This window comes from Eublepharis macularius, chromosome 8 (genome assembly GCF_028583425.1).
Source record: "Eublepharis macularius isolate TG4126 chromosome 8, MPM_Emac_v1.0, whole genome shotgun sequence".
NCBI classification, from domain to species: domain Eukaryota; kingdom Metazoa; phylum Chordata; class Lepidosauria; order Squamata; family Eublepharidae; genus Eublepharis; species Eublepharis macularius.
This window is the reverse complement of record NC_072797.1, coordinates 31,371,422-31,389,492: the sequence shown is the minus strand read 5'-3', so window position 1 is coordinate 31,389,492 and position 18,071 is coordinate 31,371,422. Positions and strand designations below refer to the sequence as shown.

Here is an 18,071-nt window from a genome sequence, read left to right as displayed (position 1 = left end):
CTTGGCTCTTTGCTTTAGAGAAGAAGAAAGGAAACAGATTGCTTACAAAAAGCACTGACATCTTGAGCTTATGATTTTCAGGGAATGACATCGCTTCACTGGGCTGCATTCCATAACCGACCCCAGCATGTGCAAGCACTGTTGCAGAAAGGAGCTGATCCAACACTGGTGGACAAAGATTTCAAGACAGCTCTTCACTGGGCTGTACAGGTAGGGACAGTGGCCAGCCCTTTAATACTGCATGCTTCTCTTCACTTTTGTTTCTTCAGTTTTGTTTCTAGAGTGTGAAACCATGGAAAGTATAAGCTAAACAATACTGCATAATGTGATCATGGAAAATATATGGTCCTGGTCAGAGTAGGATCCCAAATGGTTGGATACATAACATAATGGAAAGAAGGCAACTGGGTTGAAAGCAGCCATGAAACAAGCCCAGGAAACAAGCACATGGCAAGGAAGACAAAGGATTACCCAGCCTTGTTAAAGTACACAGAATTATGTCACAGTTTATTTTCAGTATTTCAGCAATAATGATATTCATATTCTCTCCACTTGCTTCAAGATGCCAAGAAATTATTCATCTTTGCAAGAATTGTACCATCACAAAGCTGCTTAATGGCAGACATGTAAAAAGATTGGCTTGTGGTTGGAAGGGGACAGGAAGTTGCAGCCCTGCTGAGTAAGAGCACACTGAAGCATGAGTTACTTGGGCATTCCTTGGGGTTTTGTCTTGCTCAGTGAGATTCTGCACCCACCCACCTCCCTTTCAACAGCAAGCCCCTGTGGTGTTAAGCAAATCTGGGACATGTGAAGAGACATGGGGGAGGCCTGCACTTTGAACTACAGAAATCCAACTTAATATGTACGCGTACAATTCTCTGCATCTCTGCCATCTTTTACCATTAGCCCATGAAAACTAATTTTCAGGCAGTAATAAGAGAGAACTGGGCAGAGTATTTCAAATTTTTTTTAAAAACTCAGTAGATTCTATTAGACCATATTTCAAAGTGAGCCAAAAAAATTATCTAAATGAGAAACATTTATGATATAACATGAAAATGCATTTAGGTACATAAATCCCATAATGATTGGAAGTTGTTTCCACACTACCATTTCATCTGGAGCAGGCCAGTTCCAGAGTTTGGGGGGGGGGGTCCCTCCCACCCATGGACCCTCCCACCCACCTGTCTGTGCATCTTTCCTTTGCTTGCTCTCAAGCAAGAGCCAGTTTGGTGTAGTGGTTAACAGCGCGGGACTGTAATCTGGAGAACCAGGTTTGATTCCCCACTCCTTTACTTGAAGCCAGCTGGGTGACCTTGGGTCAATCACAGCTTCTAGGAGCTCTCTCAGGCCCACCCACCTCACAGGGTGTTTGTTGTTGTTGGGATAATAATGACATTCGTAAACTGCTGAGTGGGTGTTAAGTAGAGATGAGCATGAACCTAAATACAAACCAAAAAAACCCATGAACCAGCCTGGTTCGTGGTTCACAAACCAGTGGTTCATGGAAGCTTGTTTCCATGAACTTCCACGAACTGGTCTACTGGTTCATATTAAAGGGGCAGTTTAAATGGCCAATTCCTGGGGAAATGGCCATTTAAACTTTTCCTGCCCCTTGCAAGTGGCAGGGCCCTTTAAACTATCAGCTGGCAGGGGGCACCCCTTTAAACAGCCCCAGCCCCCCCCCAGCCCACACATCCCCAGCCCACATATGCCCAGCCCCAACCCCACACTTACCTTGCTGCTGGGGTGGTGGAGCTGCCATGCGGGCCTGTGGCCTCTTCCTGCGAGGGGCGGGAAGGGCTCACAGAGCAGCAGAGGAAGCCGAAAATGGCCTTCCTGCCACTCAAATCACTGCCACAGGCCTGCAGGGCAGCGAAGGAGGCTGAAAATGGCCTTCCTGCTCCTCAAATGGCCACTGCGGGCTTGAGAGGGGTTTCAGCAGGCAAATTGCCTGCATCTGTGTGAATTTGGCAGAACTTGTGTGTTTATATGCCTTATCTCCTCTCACAAGTTTCTCAGGGTAGTAATTGTTAAGTGGGATATCACCCTGATTGGCTGGATTTGCCTTAAGATGTGACTGTTTCCAGGCATGGGGGTGGCTTTTCTTGCTATGGATGCTGCTGGGCCATTACTTTGATTTGAACACTGCAAGACCAGCTTACCCTGCTATGGACTCTATTGGTGAGGCCCAGCTGTGGGATTATTAGTCAGCTAATTCAAGTGTCTCAGTTAAGTTAGCCCTATTCAGTTTTTAGTAAGGATTTGTTATTTTATGTAGATGCTTGCAAAGCTTGAGTGGGGAATACCAGGGGGTTTTGTGTGTGTTAACCCTCCTGAATTTTCTAGAATAAAAACACTTTTTTTACTTTGTGGTTCCCTGTCTCTAAAACCTAAACTGTATCACACTGGGAAAACTCATACTCGAAGACAAAGGGGTAACTCCCCTCTCAAGCCTCTGCAGGGCAGTGGAGGAGGCCGTTTTTGGCCTCTGCCGCTACACTGCAGGCCCATGCAGCAGAGGAGAAGGCCAAAAATGGCCTCCCCACCCCTCAAATGGCTGCCACGGTGGCCATTTGAGGGGCGGGGAGGCCGTTTCCAGCCTCCTTTACCACCCTGCAGGCCCATGGTGGCCATTTGAGGGGCCAAAAGGCCGGTTTTGGCCTCCTTCGCCACCCTGCGGGTCCGCAGCGACCATTTCTGGGGCAGGAAGGCTTTTTTCTCCCTCCTCTGCTGGTCTGCGGGCCCGCGCAGTGGTGAAAGAGGCCAAAAATGGCCTTTCCACCCCTCGCAGAAGGAGGCCACGGGCCCACAGGGCAGCTGGGCCGTGGCTTCCACCACCCCAGCAGGAAGCTAAGCGTGGGGCTGGGGGCTGGGGTTTGGGCCATTTAAAGGGCCCTGCCACTTGCAAGCGGCAGATCCCTTTAAACTATCAGCTGGCAGGCAGCAGGGGGGATTCCCCCCGCCTGCCCGCTGATAGTTTAAAGGGACCTGCCCCTCGTAAGCGGCAGGAAAGGGCCCTTTAAATGATTAAATGCCCCTTTGCCTGCTGCTAAGTAGCTGGAAAGGGGCATTTAAACCCTATGAACCACAAACTGGTTCGGGAACTTGCCCCAGTTCGTGGGAGTTCGTGGTTCCTGGTCCATGAAAACCCATGAACCCCATGGTTAGTTTTTTTTGTGGTTCGTGCCCATGTCTAATGTTAAGTCATCCTGAAGGGCAGTATATAAATCAAATGTTATTATCATTATTATTAAGCTCTCCCACCACCTGCAATCACAGCTGCCCACACTGTCTGCACACCCTTCCCCTATGGTACTGGGTGGTGGGTGCAGCTAAGAGTGCCGCTGCCTTGGCCACCTGGACTGTTGATGCTTTGTGCACTACCAGCATGCCCTTCTCCAGCAGCACTAGGCAGCATATGCAGCTGGGAGCAGAGGTAACTAAGCACTCACAAGAGGCAGTGGAAGAGTGTGAGTGCAGGCATCAAAGGAGATGCGTCAGTAAGGAGTCAGCAACAAGGGGCCCCATCAGAAGCCACAGGGCCTGGCAAATGCTCCACCTCATGTGCTGACTCCGGCTCTGGTCTGGAACTGCCAGGATTCATTCATTCATTCCTTACAGAAGATACAGTGATGTGGTGAATTTGTTGCATTCCAGCAGATCTCATTTGTTGCTGCTGTTTTTCTTACCTATTTTTCACACCTTTATTGTGCCATCTTTTAATTTTAAAAGCAATTGCAGCACTAGCCAGTCATGTCTCGTCTGCCAAGCCCTATTGGTTGCTCCTGCTCCAGGGCTGCTATCCCTTTAGATCAGAGATCCCTAGTGCAGGTACCCTGGCACCTGCCAATGTGTTGCTTGGTATCCCCTGCTTGATGTCCACTTTGGGATAAAATTCAGAGGCTCTTCAATGGAGGAGGGGAAAATAGGAAGCTTCTGCTCACTCCCTACCAACTTATAAACCAGGACAATGCTGAGGTCAACACAAGCAGACACGTAGGCATAGCCAGGCAAGACCATAGATACGTTCTTATTTCTCTGGGCTTGACAGCCTCTTTCTGTGGCTACACAGAGAGAAAACTGTCACCTTTCTTTGGAAACTAAAACAGTATCTCCCACCCCTCATTTCTGGTACCCATTTTGTTTTTGTCCCCATTTAGTTTTGTTTCCTCCCTTCAGCAACCTTATCTTCCCATTGCCACTTAGAGCATCAGAGAAAGAAAAAAATAAATTAATCATCGGTGTCATATGCAGCATGATATCACTTCTGGGGAAGTGGGCTTCCCCAGCCGGGGCTTGACGATTTCTCAGAGGAGGAGCAGCTGGAACAGCCAAGGCTTGCTGACAGCCTTGCTTCTCCTGAGGAGGAGCAGCCTGTCTCCCATCAGCCTACCACAGCTGAACAGTCAGATGCTGAATCCCAGCCAGAAGCTCCCCTTCCCCACCCAGAGCCATCAGCCCAGACGCAGCCAGCTTCCTTATCCCCTTCAACATCTCCAGACCCCCGAGAGCAATGTCAATGCAGCAGGCACAGAAGAGACTTACAGACCCGACATCGGTCAGCACGCCTCCAAGCTCTGAACAGGCCAGCCTTCTCGGAGGAAGGAGGGGCTTCAGAGGAGGAGACTTGAAGCAGCTGTGCCAGCTGACATTACACTCCCAGAGTATAAGAGCATGAGGGAGGGGCCCTTTCAGCGTGGCTTCAACGAGTTCTCTGAATTGCTACTGTGTTGCCTGCACTTGCTCCTTGGAACTGTTTCTCTGACCTCCAATCCGGCCTGTCTTTGACTACTCCCTTGATTTACCAACTTTGTTCATTCCTAGCCTTGCCATTACCTGTCAGCAGTACTCTGCAGACCCGGCTGCTGCCTGAAGCAGGACAAAACCCAGAATGACATCATGTCACTCTGGAACAGAGTTTCTAGCAATTCCTAGACAGACTTGACATCACTTCCAGTTTTCCCTAGAAGTGATGTCACACCTGGCACAACTTCCCGCCCCCCCCATGCCCTGATGGTTGCCTAGCCCCACTCCTAATGGCAGCCTAGTATGGTGGCATTGCTGTCCTTTCTCAGAATTCTAGAAGTGCCTGCAGGCTCAGCACCATTGTTTTAAATCCTCTTTGCTTCTGTTGTTTTGAATGACATTTCTGGATAGGTTGTTCTTTTATTATTAATTATTCCTTTTTCCTTTGCCACAAACATGATTGTCCTTGTTTTATTTGTATTTTATTTTTCACAAACATACAATTATGAAATTTCTGTCAGGAAAAATAAAGATGTATTAACAAGCACAATTCACAGCTAAAGAAAAAAGCAGTAATTAAAACCTCCTCCATCTTTAAATATTCCTTGCTGGTGCCATTTTAAAGAAGCTGCCAATGCCCTTTGCTTAATTAACTACTTCCTGCTTATTTGTGGTTCCAGTGCCCTGACATATCTGAAGAGAAACCAGAGTTTCTTATAGATAGATTCTTAATTCCTTTTCCTTTAGAATAGATGGAAGAGCTTATTACTGCATTTCTCCTTGGTTGCAAAAGTGTTTGCTTTTTCTTTAAAAATTGAATTACCATAATTTTGTAATCAAGCAATTATGATAATTAAAAAATTAATTGCTTTGATTGCAAAGGGAAGGGAAGTAATTAAAGTTTTTTTCCCATTAGGGAAAATAAATTTCAGTATTTCTTCAGGAATGTTGAAGCAACAGCTCCACAAGTAATTAATTAACAAAGCTATTAAGCATGCAGCAGCACAAACCCTGGGAAGTTACACATTTAAAGGTTGAAGTAGTACTTGTGCTGCATAGATCTTATTTATTAGCATATATATTTTATTTATTATTTATTTATTTTATCCCCAATATATATTTTATTTATGTTATTTTGGACATTTCTATGCCAGTTTTCTCCATGAAGGCAGCTTACAGAAATTTACAGACCAACCAATTTAAACAATATACCTTAAATAAACAAGAAAGACAAATCCTTCCCGAGTAGACCTCGTTCATGGGGCTGGCTATTATAGCCTCCAGCCTACGAGCCATAAAGCCTGATGGCTCTTGCCTTCAACTTTCACCCAAGAGTGCTTGCCTCTGGGCTCACTGAGGCTTGAATACAAACAGAGAAAGTAGATCTCAACCCAGGGGGTACTCGGCTGCTGCTAGCTCTTCCTAATTTCCTAAGGCTCACTCTTCCTAATTTTCTTCCATGCCAGAAATGCCTCAGGCCACACGCAGGCTTGAATACTGGCAGACAGAGGACAAAACAAAATCAGCTCCCAAGTGAGCCTAATACTAGCATCTTGCCTCTTGTCAGTTTTAGGTCTTCAGCTAGGGCAGGGGCCTCCTGCTAATTGCACCTGTTTTCTGAAGCCATTTTGAGCAGCAGCAGGAGAAGAATAAAAATATAAACACTGCTGGCTTCTATGCCAGTACATCACTTCTGGGCACAACCCGTGTCCCCACCCCCTCACCCTCCAACTGGTTACCAAGGCCATTTCCACACGGCTTACCTGCTTGCGTTATGTCCTGGCAGATCGCGCAAAAAACGCGGAAAAGCGCATTTTTTTCGTGTGAGAATTGTGCGACGTCACATGACGTCACGCAAATCTCGCGTGAAAAAACGCGATCTTCCGCATTTTTTGCGCGATCTGCCAGGACATAATGCAAGCCGGTAAGCCGTGTGGAAACGGCCCTGGCTTACATCTGACTGTTACATTGATTGTGCGAATCAGTAGAAAATCAGTGACAGAGCTCATCAGAAAGGAGAATGGGGAACTGAAATCCCATAAATAGAAGAACAGAGCAATTATATTTATATTTAAATATATCAGTTGTAGGAGAAGCAGCACTTTATTGAATCCATCCTAACAAATCAAATATCTCCACTCCATTTCATAAGCTTGGGTATTTTAGAAACGCTGAGCATTCACTTATAGCATCTGAAGAAGTCCATGAAAGCTTGTGCTGAAATAAAATCTTTTTTTTAAGGTGTAATACAATGCGTGCCATTTTGAAGAGGAAGTACAAGTGAAAAAGTGTAAATTTTATTGTTCTTGTTGATTAACTTTTCATGCCACACAAATGTGGTTGATTTCTTTCAGAGTGGAAACCGCATCCTGTGTTCTGTCATCCTTAGCCACCGTCAGGGCCCATCAATAATAAACTATGATGATGAGAATGGGAAGACTTGCCTTCATATTGCTGCTGCTGCAGGATACAGTGACATTATCAGCGAGCTGGCTAAAGTCCCAGAATGCAACTTGCAAGCCCTTGACGTGGATGACAGGTGACCATGGAAACCAACTGAAAAGAGCTAGAGAGTTTGGCTGAGGCCCTCATTGCTTTGACCTACAGTAAAGGATGTTTGGCTGCTTGCTCATGAAAAGTGGCCTCTAATTAAATGATACTCTCCATGGCTTCTTCTGGCTCAGCAACTCAGCAAGCAAGTGTCCAACTTTTATTGTTAGAGCTCATACTCATGAGGGGGAGCCAATGGTATGAGGGGCCTTTTAGTATTTTGTATACTCCAGTGTTAATCAGAGCTTAATTTATGGCACAACTTACCACCAGGGATCAGCCCTGTGATTTATTATGAGCTAACAATAAAGAAGGAAGTGCCTCTCATACAGTTGGAATTAGAGGAAAAGATTTACTGGGCAGTGTCACAGACTTGCCATGAGGCCTGGCTGTTCTCATGTTAGAAATTTATCTCTGATATAAGTTCTTAAACACATACACACACTCAGAGAGAGAGAGAGAGAGAAGGAGGGGGGAGAGAGAGAGAGAACGCAATCTTAAAGAGGTCTATTCAGAAGTTCCATTTCATTCAGTTGGGCTTACTCCCAGGAAAGAGTTCCTAGGATTGCAGCCAGAGAGACTTCTTAACATCAGTTTGGAATACTTGTATAGTGTGGTGCATAATTAGGCACCCTTTATTTTATGAAATAGACACAATTAAAGATTAAATTCACCAGCCCAATGAACAATGTGAACATACACTGAAATTATAGATCCAGCCAGTTCCTTAGAAGGGACCCTTCTGTAAGTGTAGGATATATTTAGGTTAAAAAGGTAGTAAAGGTAGTCCTCTGTGCAAGTACCAAGTCAGTACTGACCCATGGGGGGACATTGCATCACAACGTTTTCTTCCACCAGGATCGAACTCAGGTTGTGAGCAGAGCTTGGGCTGCAGTACTGCAGCTTACCACTCTGCACCACAGGATATATTTATAATCTTTTAAAACAAAGCTTAAGCTCACACAATTCCAAATACCTTGAATTTGAAATTTCAGAACTTCAGCCTCAGTACAAAGTCCTGTAGACAAATCATAAATAAGGATAATATCTGCCAACTAGAGATGGACACGAACCACAAGATGAACTAAAGTCTGTCACGAACTGGGCCGGTTTGTGCTTTGCGAACCAGTGGTTCGTGGAAGCCTGTTTTCCACAAACTTCCAGGAACTGGTCTGCTTGTCAGGATCTCCCCGACAAACATCTGATCCAAGCCTGCGAGGGTGAAATGCGGTTTGCCCGAGTTCGCAAACTGGTTCATGGTTCATGGGGTTTAATTTAAATGCCCTTTTCTGTGCTGCTGCAAAGCAGAAGGGAAAGGGGCATTTAAACCCCCAGATCAGCTGCTTGTGGGGGATCTTCCCGACAAGCAGCTGATCCAAGCCTGCAGGGGTGAAATGCCCCTTTCCGTGCTGCTTTGCAGCAGCACGGAAAAGGGCATTTCAATTAAACCCCACGAACCACAAACCGGTTTGCGAACTGGGGCAAACTGCACAGTTCGTTTCTTTCCCGGTTCATGCCCACCTCTACTGCCAACATCAACAAGGTTTTGCCACTCTGCTTCTAGTTGTAGGGGATGCTTAAAGTTCATGTTCAACTGTTATGAAGCTGAGTGCTGGAAACCAGAAAGGCTCAGTGCTGACCACTGACTGAGGATCTTACTACATGATACATTTCTACATGGGCATGCACTGGTTTTAATGTGCTCATTGCAGACACACATTAGCTGAAGGGAACTCCCTCTTTTTTTAAAAAAAGAGAGAGCTCAAACAAGCTCAGAATGGTACCACAGGGGGAGGAAAGACTCCTGTCCTCACCCCAATGATGTTTACTCACATAAAAACCCCATGCAAGGGACACTATTTCACTGAATTTGCACAGATTCTCCATGTGGAGCAGCAAAGTCAGCAAAATAGCTCCCATCCACCACCACACACTGTTTTCACACAGGAAAATAGCTTGGAGGAAGGCAGGAATTTCTCTGTCTCCCTTTGAGATGCTATTCTGAGCTCGTTTGAGCTCTCTCTCTTTTTTAAAGAAGCACTTCTGTTCAGCAGACGTATGTCTGTAGGGAGCACACTAAAATCATGAAGATATTTATCATGTAGCTAGACCCTGAGGGTACAGCTTAAATGACCATTCTTTTGAGAATATAAATTTAGCTCTTACAGAGCTACACTGTGGGTGTCTAGAATGGAGCTTGGAGGCATGAATCCTTTCCTCAGGGTGCCTCTCCCTGCTGGAAAGAAAAGGTCACTCCAGAGGTGCAGGTGTCTCTGCAGCTTGACACTGTACCTCCAATTGCTGTAGAGCTGGTACTCCCCTAGTTGCACTCCCTGGTTGCAAGTTCCCGGCAAGTTCTGTGAGAAGTAAAGGACTTTATACTGTTCTTTGTCTCAGGCTACAGAGAGGGACATACAATAGAGACAGAGAGGTAGAGAGGTCAGGGGGGAGGGGCTTTCTACTAACCCTTTGATATATAGAATGCTATTCTCATGGACTTCCTTTTTTCCTGCTTCACTTTCACTTTCTCTCTTCTCTCTTCTCCATCTTGCCACTGAAGGGGAAAAGGAGTGTGTCAGTAGTTAATGTCAACAGCTTTTCATTCTTTTCCCCTTCACAGCCATGGACGCAAGGCATGCTTCCTGCATCCACCAGCATCCTAGCTTAGTTAGATTAGACCCTGTCTCTTCTCTTTCCTATTCTAAGTGCAGTTCCTAAAATAAAGGGACTCTTAGAGCCAAGCTACAAGTGACAAATTACACTTGCCTGGCAAGTGAACAGACTCACGTGTATTCCTCCCTGTTCACATAGTGATCAAGTGGAGGGCAAGTGAACAGGGAAGAATACACATGAGTCTGTTCACTTACCAGGCAAGTGTAGCTTGGCTCTTACTTTCTTTATTAAAGGAAAGGAGACTCCAAATAAGATTATCTCAGTGGCTTGTACATATGCTTAGCTGCACTCACTAGGCTGCTCTGCTTCCATGTTCATGATAGAGTGTATGCGTGCATGCATACAGTTGTACATGACAGAGAGCCCACAGGAGGTCATTTTGGGCATTGTCCCTCAACACCTGGAGCCAGCCCTGAGCAAGAGTGATTGCATCTCACTACCTGTTTAAAATGTTATAAAGTTATTCTTTATAGGAGACCGAGAATGGCCATCTTGCCACAGCTCTGATGTGTCTGCCATACCATTTAAGTTAACTGATGCCATGTCCCAAAGCTTCATTCCCCAGTGATTTCATCATCTCAGCTGTTTGTCTGACTCCTGACATGCATTTATACAGCAAAAGGTTATTAAATACATTTTGTTTCCTATAGGACACCCTTACACTGGGCCACAGCAGCAGGGAAAGCTGATTGTGTTAAGGTCTTGCTACAGCTGGGGGTAAACAGCAGCCCAAGGGACATCAATGAGAACACTCCCCTGACATATGCTATGTACTGTGGGCACACAGCATGCATTAAACTGCTCTCCCAAGAGAACAGGTAAAACCAGTGGGGTTTTTTGTCTTGGCTTTTCTTCTTATAGCCAGCTAAAAAACTGGATAAAAGTGACATTAAACATGGGATTCATTGGATCATCTCTGTGTTGTGTTTGTTACCAAAGGCATTTCTAAACAATTGGGGGGGAGGGGTTTACACAACTGATGCACAGTCACAACTAGCATGATGCAGAATATTTTCCGGGTTTGGAAGATAGCAATTTCTGTTAGCTAGAATCTCTCCTTTAAAAAACTGCCTTTCAACTTTAAAAAGTCCCCAAGATGGTTTATAGCAATATGTACAATAAAAGTCAATAAAAGCAGTAAAATATAATAACATTTAGTTTAAGCACAATCAGAATCAATAAAATGCAATACAAATCCATTTCCCAACAGTGCCATTCCCCGGGCCACTCCATCTCAACACTATGGTCTAGACCAGAGGTCCCAAATGTGGTTCCAGTGGGCACCATAGTGCCCATCATTTCCTAGGGCTCATTTGCTTCTTTCCCAGAGCAATTCTTTCCCAGAGCAAAACACCAATCCTGGGTTTTCTTCATTTCACTAGAGTAGAAGATGCTGTAGAAGAGCCCAGAAGGCATCATCATCTTTGTGTCTGCGGGGAGCATGCATTTGGAAACAGCTACATGCATTATAGGCATGGCTTGGAACCTCCTAAAATTTTGTGGGATCTTTATGATTGAACCCAGCCCCCATGCCAGCAAGTTTTTATGGTGCCCACTATCAGTTCTCAGTATTCCAGAAATGTTCACAGGTTAAACAAGATTGGAGACTCCTCGTCTAGATCATTTAGGGGTTGCAAGTGGAACAACCAGCTCTGTGAATTGAGCCCAGAAGCGAACAGGAAATCAATGAAGTCAGGGCCAAGCTACAAGTGACGAATGACACTTGAACGGCAAGTGGATTGAGTGGAGGGCAAGTGAACAGGGAGAAATACACTTGCCGTTCAAGTGTCATTCGTCACTTGTAGCTTGGCCCTCAGTTGTTTTATGCCTGACAAAATAGGGACTCTGTAACCAGCTTTCTGCACCAGTTGTAGCTTCTGAACCATCTTTAGTAGTCCGTACCCTATGTATGCACTCTAGTTTTGTTCATTTACGCTCCATCAAACTGATGGACAAATGACTGAAAACAGATATTTTACTTCACTTTCCCCGTTTTTTTTAACTGTCATACTTCTCTCCCCTTGCATTCCTCTCAGTTAATAATTAGTATTATTTCCTGTGCTGAAGAGTGCAAGAACAAAAATACTTAAGCCATTTTTCTGATAACATGGCAGAAAATTTTATTTCTTGTAAAGAGTTACCAGAAGCTAGAGAACAGCAAACTCAATGTGTAGCTGAAGTCATATTGTCTTAGCCTTGAATTTGCCTTGAAAAAGAAAATTGGGTGCCACAGGGGTGCAATCCTGACCACCTTGAGGCTTGCAAGTTGCAGACCAACTATAAGTTGTCCAAATATATGGTAATATTTAAAACTCAATTTACATTGGCTAATTTATATATTATTTGGTGGATCCTGTAGGGACTCAAAACAGCTTGTCATTCTTCCCTTTATCCTTACAACTACAACCCTATAAAGTAGGTTTGGCAGAAAATCACTGATGCAAGGCGACGCAGTGGACTTCCATGGCAGAGTGGGATTTAAACCTGGATCTCCCAGCTCCTAGCATAACATTCTAACCATTGCACCATATAAAAATAACTAATAATAATAATAGCTGTGCTTATATATCACTCTTCTAGTCAGATTAGTGCCCTACTGAGGGCCAAGCTACACATGACGAATGACACTTGAACAGCAAGTGTATTTCTCCCTGTTCACTTGCCCTCCACTCAATCCACTTGCCATTCAAGTGTCATTCATCACGTGTAGCTTGGCCCTGAGAGCACTGAACAAAGCCAGTGTTATTATTATCCCCACAACACAGCTGGGGAGCTGGGGCTGAGAGGAGTAGTTTACCCAAAGCCATCTGCTGAGAGATCATGGCAGTAGTGAAATCAGCAGAGTACTGATTTGCATCCCAACCACTTAACCACTATGCTACAGCAGCTCTCTTTATGTTGTGACCCCTTACACGCTGCCTCCTAACAGAAACCTCTCTTCACAGGTTCAGGACTACAGGCAGGAAAGGCACTCATAAATTGCGACCCATCTCATCAATATGTAGAGCCCTGATCCTTTTACAACCATTTTATAACCACTAGATCTCCTCTCTCCTCTTTCCCAGAGACATCACTAGACAGGATAGCTCACTTCCCTTTATTTGCCACCCATCACCCAGCTACTTCACAGGGCTATTGGAGTTAGGGAACCCAATATTTCTTTCTTTTATACAATGTCACCATCTAGTTAATTAAGTTCATTGGCTATGGCCAGAAAGATTGCTGTGTGTGTTTTACTTCCCCAGAGATACCAGACATCCAGTCAACAGGATTTGAACTGAGGGGGGAAAGAATTAATTTTTATTTTCAACTTCAACAACATATGTGTATACAAATTTCACTGAGATTCTAAACAGATGCATTTTTCTTTTCTCACCAACGTTTTTTTTTAATTCCTCAAAGACTAGAGCTAGTTCATCAAGTTTCCTCTCAGAACAATAAATTCTTGAAGAAGGAAGGTCGATTCAGTGTGTTTAATCAAATCTTCTCCTGCAAAAAGAAAAAGGACAATTGGAAGGCAAACCAAAAAGACAAAACTAGAGATAGATCTCAGAGGGAAGAGACCTCAGAAGTCGATGACATTATCACAACATTTGACTGTATTATGGATGCAAACTGTAAAAGCTCTTCTGAGGAGTGTGTCATGGCTATAGACTTTAAAAGAAGAAACACAGAGACTAAGAAGTACCTCTTCTCAGAAATTAACCCTCCAGATAGCCATGGCCTTCCACCAATAAGAACCCAAAGCCTCCCGCCCATTACTGTGAGTCATTCTTTTTTAACATCTTCTCCTACGACAACATCTAGTATGAGTTTGGATATTGATGCCCACCATTTTGCACATTGCTCTCAAAAAAGCAGAAGTGAACATGATTTGTCAGATCAAAGGAACAAACGACAAACTTTGGACAATCCCTGGAAAATTGACACTAACCAAATACTCACTTGTAAAGTCTGGACAACAATGCCTTCTGATAATAAACTGATAGACAGATTGTTTCCGGAAAGATCCAGTCATGTCCTGTTGTGCCCTCCGTCGCTCCCACAACTGCCAAACTCTCCATCAGGTATTTTTTTCTACATAGTTCTGGGTGGGTACCAACCAAGGAGCATGTATGACACAAAAAGAATTTGTATGCCGCTTTGCCTGCTGCTTTTTCCAACGCAGTGTTCATGCTGAAGAGCCAAACCCTTATTAAAATGAATAGTGGTTTGTCTCTTCAGAATTGGGAATAAGTATAATGAGGCTCAAGCTGTCATTGGTTCTCTTCCACTCATATATTTCCTTTCTTTGGGCATAATTATGCAACATTATAATCATTACCATGATATCAATTCATAGTTTTATGTCATTTTTCAGTATAAATAACAGTATAACAGTGCTTTACTGTTCTTTTCTCTTTAACTTCTGAATATTCCATTACTTTATGTACTCGCTTTGGACCATTTATTTACTTTTTTGTACCCTGCCTTTCTCCCCAATGGAAACCCAAAGTAGCTTACATCGTTCTCCTCTCATTCATTTTATCCTCACAACAACCCTATGAGGAAGTTTAAGCTGAGAGTGTGACTGGCCCAAGGTCACCAAGCAAGCTTGGGATTTGATCCTGGGACCCCCATCATCATCCAGAAGCTGGTGGCCAATTTTGAAACTTCTAGAATTAGTTTCTGATAAACTATGCCTGCCAAAAACAGACAACCATCATGGCAGAGCAGGGATTTGAACCTGGGTCTCCCAACTCTTAGTCCAAGACCTTAACTACTGTACCACATTAGCTCTGTAGTAGGTAGTAATGGAAAAAAGCACTGATGTCTGCATTCAGGTACAATACTAGAAGTTTATAATAATCATTTTGGAAATATTCAATATGTGTATGCTTTTGTATGTAAGTTTTTACATCCACTATAGATCTCCACTGCCTGCTGTTGCCCAGTAAACAAGCAGGAGAAAATGTGAGGGAAAGTGTTTTATCATAGAGTTTGGGGGGATTGCTAGAGCACTACAGTGATATGTGACATCACTTCAGGTTTCATGGGTGGAATTGATGTTACAGTGTGGTACAGCGTTATGTGAGACCTTGTCCTCCCCCCCAAAGTTTCATCCAGCCAGTATTTTCACTTAGTCTTTCCCAATTCTCCTCTTTACTATTGCTCCTGTCCCACATGCCTTTGTTCATGCAGGCCCCGTGACCACCAGCATAGCTGGGTGGACTCCTTCCCTTTTTTCCATCTCAAAAGCTGGTTGCATCAAACCCAACGAATGACTAAGGCAATGAAATCATACTCGTGCCTATAACTTTACTATAAATGCAAGGGTCTCAAGGTCTTCCGTAAAGTTGCAAGATACTCCTTTATTCTACTCAGACCACTGAATTAATGAGAAAATAATACATATGTGTTTTTTTTAAAATGGTATGATTGTGCTGGAAGTGGCCTCTTCATCCTGATAGAGGTGAGAAAGTAGGGTAGCACTCTGCTCGTTGTTGCTTTGTTTGCCACCTTTACATCCAATAGGGTCCTCAAGGTGGCAAACAAAGATATTAAAACACTTAAAACATTAAAATAATATTTTAAATATATGTAAATACAATAAAAATAGAGAGATAAACAAATGAAAACCCTCCTCACATATTTGTAGAGTCAGCATAATTTACTCTTTCACTCTAGAGAGTGAAAGAGACATCTGGAATACTACCAAGGCATCTGGAATAGATTTTGGTTTATGTTTTTAGAAATGGCATTTATTCATGTCACAATGTCTGATGCGGTTAAGATTTTAGCATTACAAGTTCCACTATCTTACCACTGGAGAAAGGAGTTTCTCTTGGCTTGCCTTCATGAATGTTGAGGTGGAAAGTTACATAATGTTATATTTTAATGAATATTTTCAAAGGTTGCGATGGAAATTCCGGCAAGCTACAACAGTGAGTTCTGCATTCCCTAGACTAGCTATTAGGTTGGATCCAGCACAAAATTTCTGTTTGTGCTAGAGCTTTTGCACAAGCAGAAATGCAAGAAAAAGACCACAGTAGCTGCTTGCATTGTCACACTTATTGTATCCCCCACTTGTATTTCTGCTTGCAGAAGATCTTGAACAGGTGAACCATGCAAACTCGTTAACCCATGTAGCAAATATTCTTGTATCAAAATATATTGTAAAGTCTTAGTAAAGTGCAAAAGTAAGCAATTACTAAAGTGCTCAAGTGTTCATGGTTGCACACAGTCAATACTTCCGACTCAATTAGCATTAACAAACTGCAGTCCCACCAAAAACAGGAGTCATAACAGATAGTATGTTTAATCAGTTTACAAATGGTCACATGCCACAATTTTGCTTCTAAATAGTATAAGCTGACTTTTCCAACTTCTGCCTTTTAGTGTAGAAATGATAGCAAAGGGCATATTAGGCTTCTAAATGAAGCAATCACTGGAAGTATTCTGTGCAACCTTGAATACTTGAGCACTTTAGTAATTGCATACTTTTGCACTTAACAAAGACTTTACAATTTATTTTAATATAAGAATATTTGCTACATGGTATTTATTCATGTGTTAACGAGTTTGTGTAGTTAGTTTGTCACAGTTCACCTGTGGTTCTATTCTTTCCTGTGATTCTCTCTCTGCTTTGTGCAGAAGATCTTGTTCAACCAATTTCTGGGCACTATAATATTGGGGCAGGGGGAAAGGTGCTAGGTGTTGCACAAGATTTTGCACATCACTGGATCGAAGCCATTATATGGACTCCTTGCATGATATTCTGTAGCAAAAACTATTACCCTGGGTACATGAACAGATGAAGCTGCCTTATCCTGGTTCAGCAAGGTCAGTATGGTCTTCTCAGACTGGCAGCAGCTCTCAGGATGTGATTTTTCACATCACTTATTACTTGATCCTTTTAACAGGAAATGCCAGGGATTGGACCTGGGACCTTCTGCATGCCAAGGTGATGCTCTACCTCTGAACCATAGGAGATACGTTACATGTTCAGTGCGCTTAAAAAGGGATATACTCCAGTACAGCTATGTAATTTTTGGTGCATACTTAAGTTCAGTAAATTAGACCTTCAGAGTCGGGAGCAGGGGAGTACATTACAGAGAGCATCCGCACATCAGTATCTAACACAGGGTCAAACTACATGAGACAAAATACACTTGAATTACACTTGAATTACACTCAAATATACTTGAATGACAAAATACACTCAAACTACCTGTGTAATTTGAGTATATTTTGTCTCGTGTGGTGGTGAGACTCACAGTCTCAGTGGTATGTGTCTGTCCAGGGCTTTTTTTCTGGGAAAAGAGGTGGTGGAACTCAGTGGGTTGCCCTCGGAGAAAATGTTCACATGGCTGGTGGCTCTACCCCCTGATCTCCAGAGGGGAGTTGAGATTGCCCTCCGTGCCGCCCAGCGGTGCGGAGGGCAATCTAAACCCCCCTCTGTCTGGAGATCAGGGGGTGGGGCCACCAGCCATGTGACCATTTTCAAGAGGTTCCGGAACTCCATTCCACTGTGTTCCCGCTGAAAAAAAGCCCGGTGTCTGTCATTTGGTGCCAGAATTATCAGCGTGGAAGAAAAGACATCTGACCCCAAAACTTCATTAAAATGGTGTCTTTGTTGCCTAACTTTCAGGACTGGAAACAGAAAACTGCAGCCCTGTAGTTGGTGTCCCTGTTTTTCCTTAAAGATTGCAGCAGCTCTACTAAACTGAAAAGGGATCATGAAAGGGGATTCTGTGCTTATGTCATCCCAGGACTAATATGCAGGATGCACAGCTGGTGAATTATCTTCCCACAGCTAGCTTTCCCATGGTCACAACATATATGGGTTCTAATATGTATCTGAATGTCCAGGGCTTGTAAAATTGCCCCAATCACTGTGGTGAACAACACAGTGGCATAATATAGTCCCTTAGCTTGATAGCAGAGCACACGCTTTGAATGCATAACGTACAAGTGCAGTCCTGGGCATCTTCAGGTAAAGGAGCTTAGAAAGCTATTCATGGAACTTCCAGAACTAGATGGGTGCATGAGACTTTGGAGAGATGCTAGACCAGCAGTCTGACAGTATATGGCACCATCATACATCTGCCCATGTATAA

General features: G+C 43.7%; 1 protein-coding gene across 1 annotated transcript in view; it reads left to right on the top strand.

Moving 5' to 3' along the window:
- ANKRD55 (ankyrin repeat domain 55) overlaps positions 1-18,071 on the top strand; it is a 44,446-nt gene that overhangs the window by 19,639 nt on the left and 6,736 nt on the right. The window contains exons 6-9 of the mRNA XM_054987530.1: positions 82-210; positions 7,104-7,288; positions 10,623-10,790; positions 13,375-14,039. Of these exons, the coding sequence (XP_054843505.1) occupies positions 82-210; positions 7,104-7,288; positions 10,623-10,790; positions 13,375-14,039 (1,147 nt within the window). The remainder of the gene's footprint in view (positions 1-81; positions 211-7,103; positions 7,289-10,622; positions 10,791-13,374; positions 14,040-18,071) is intronic.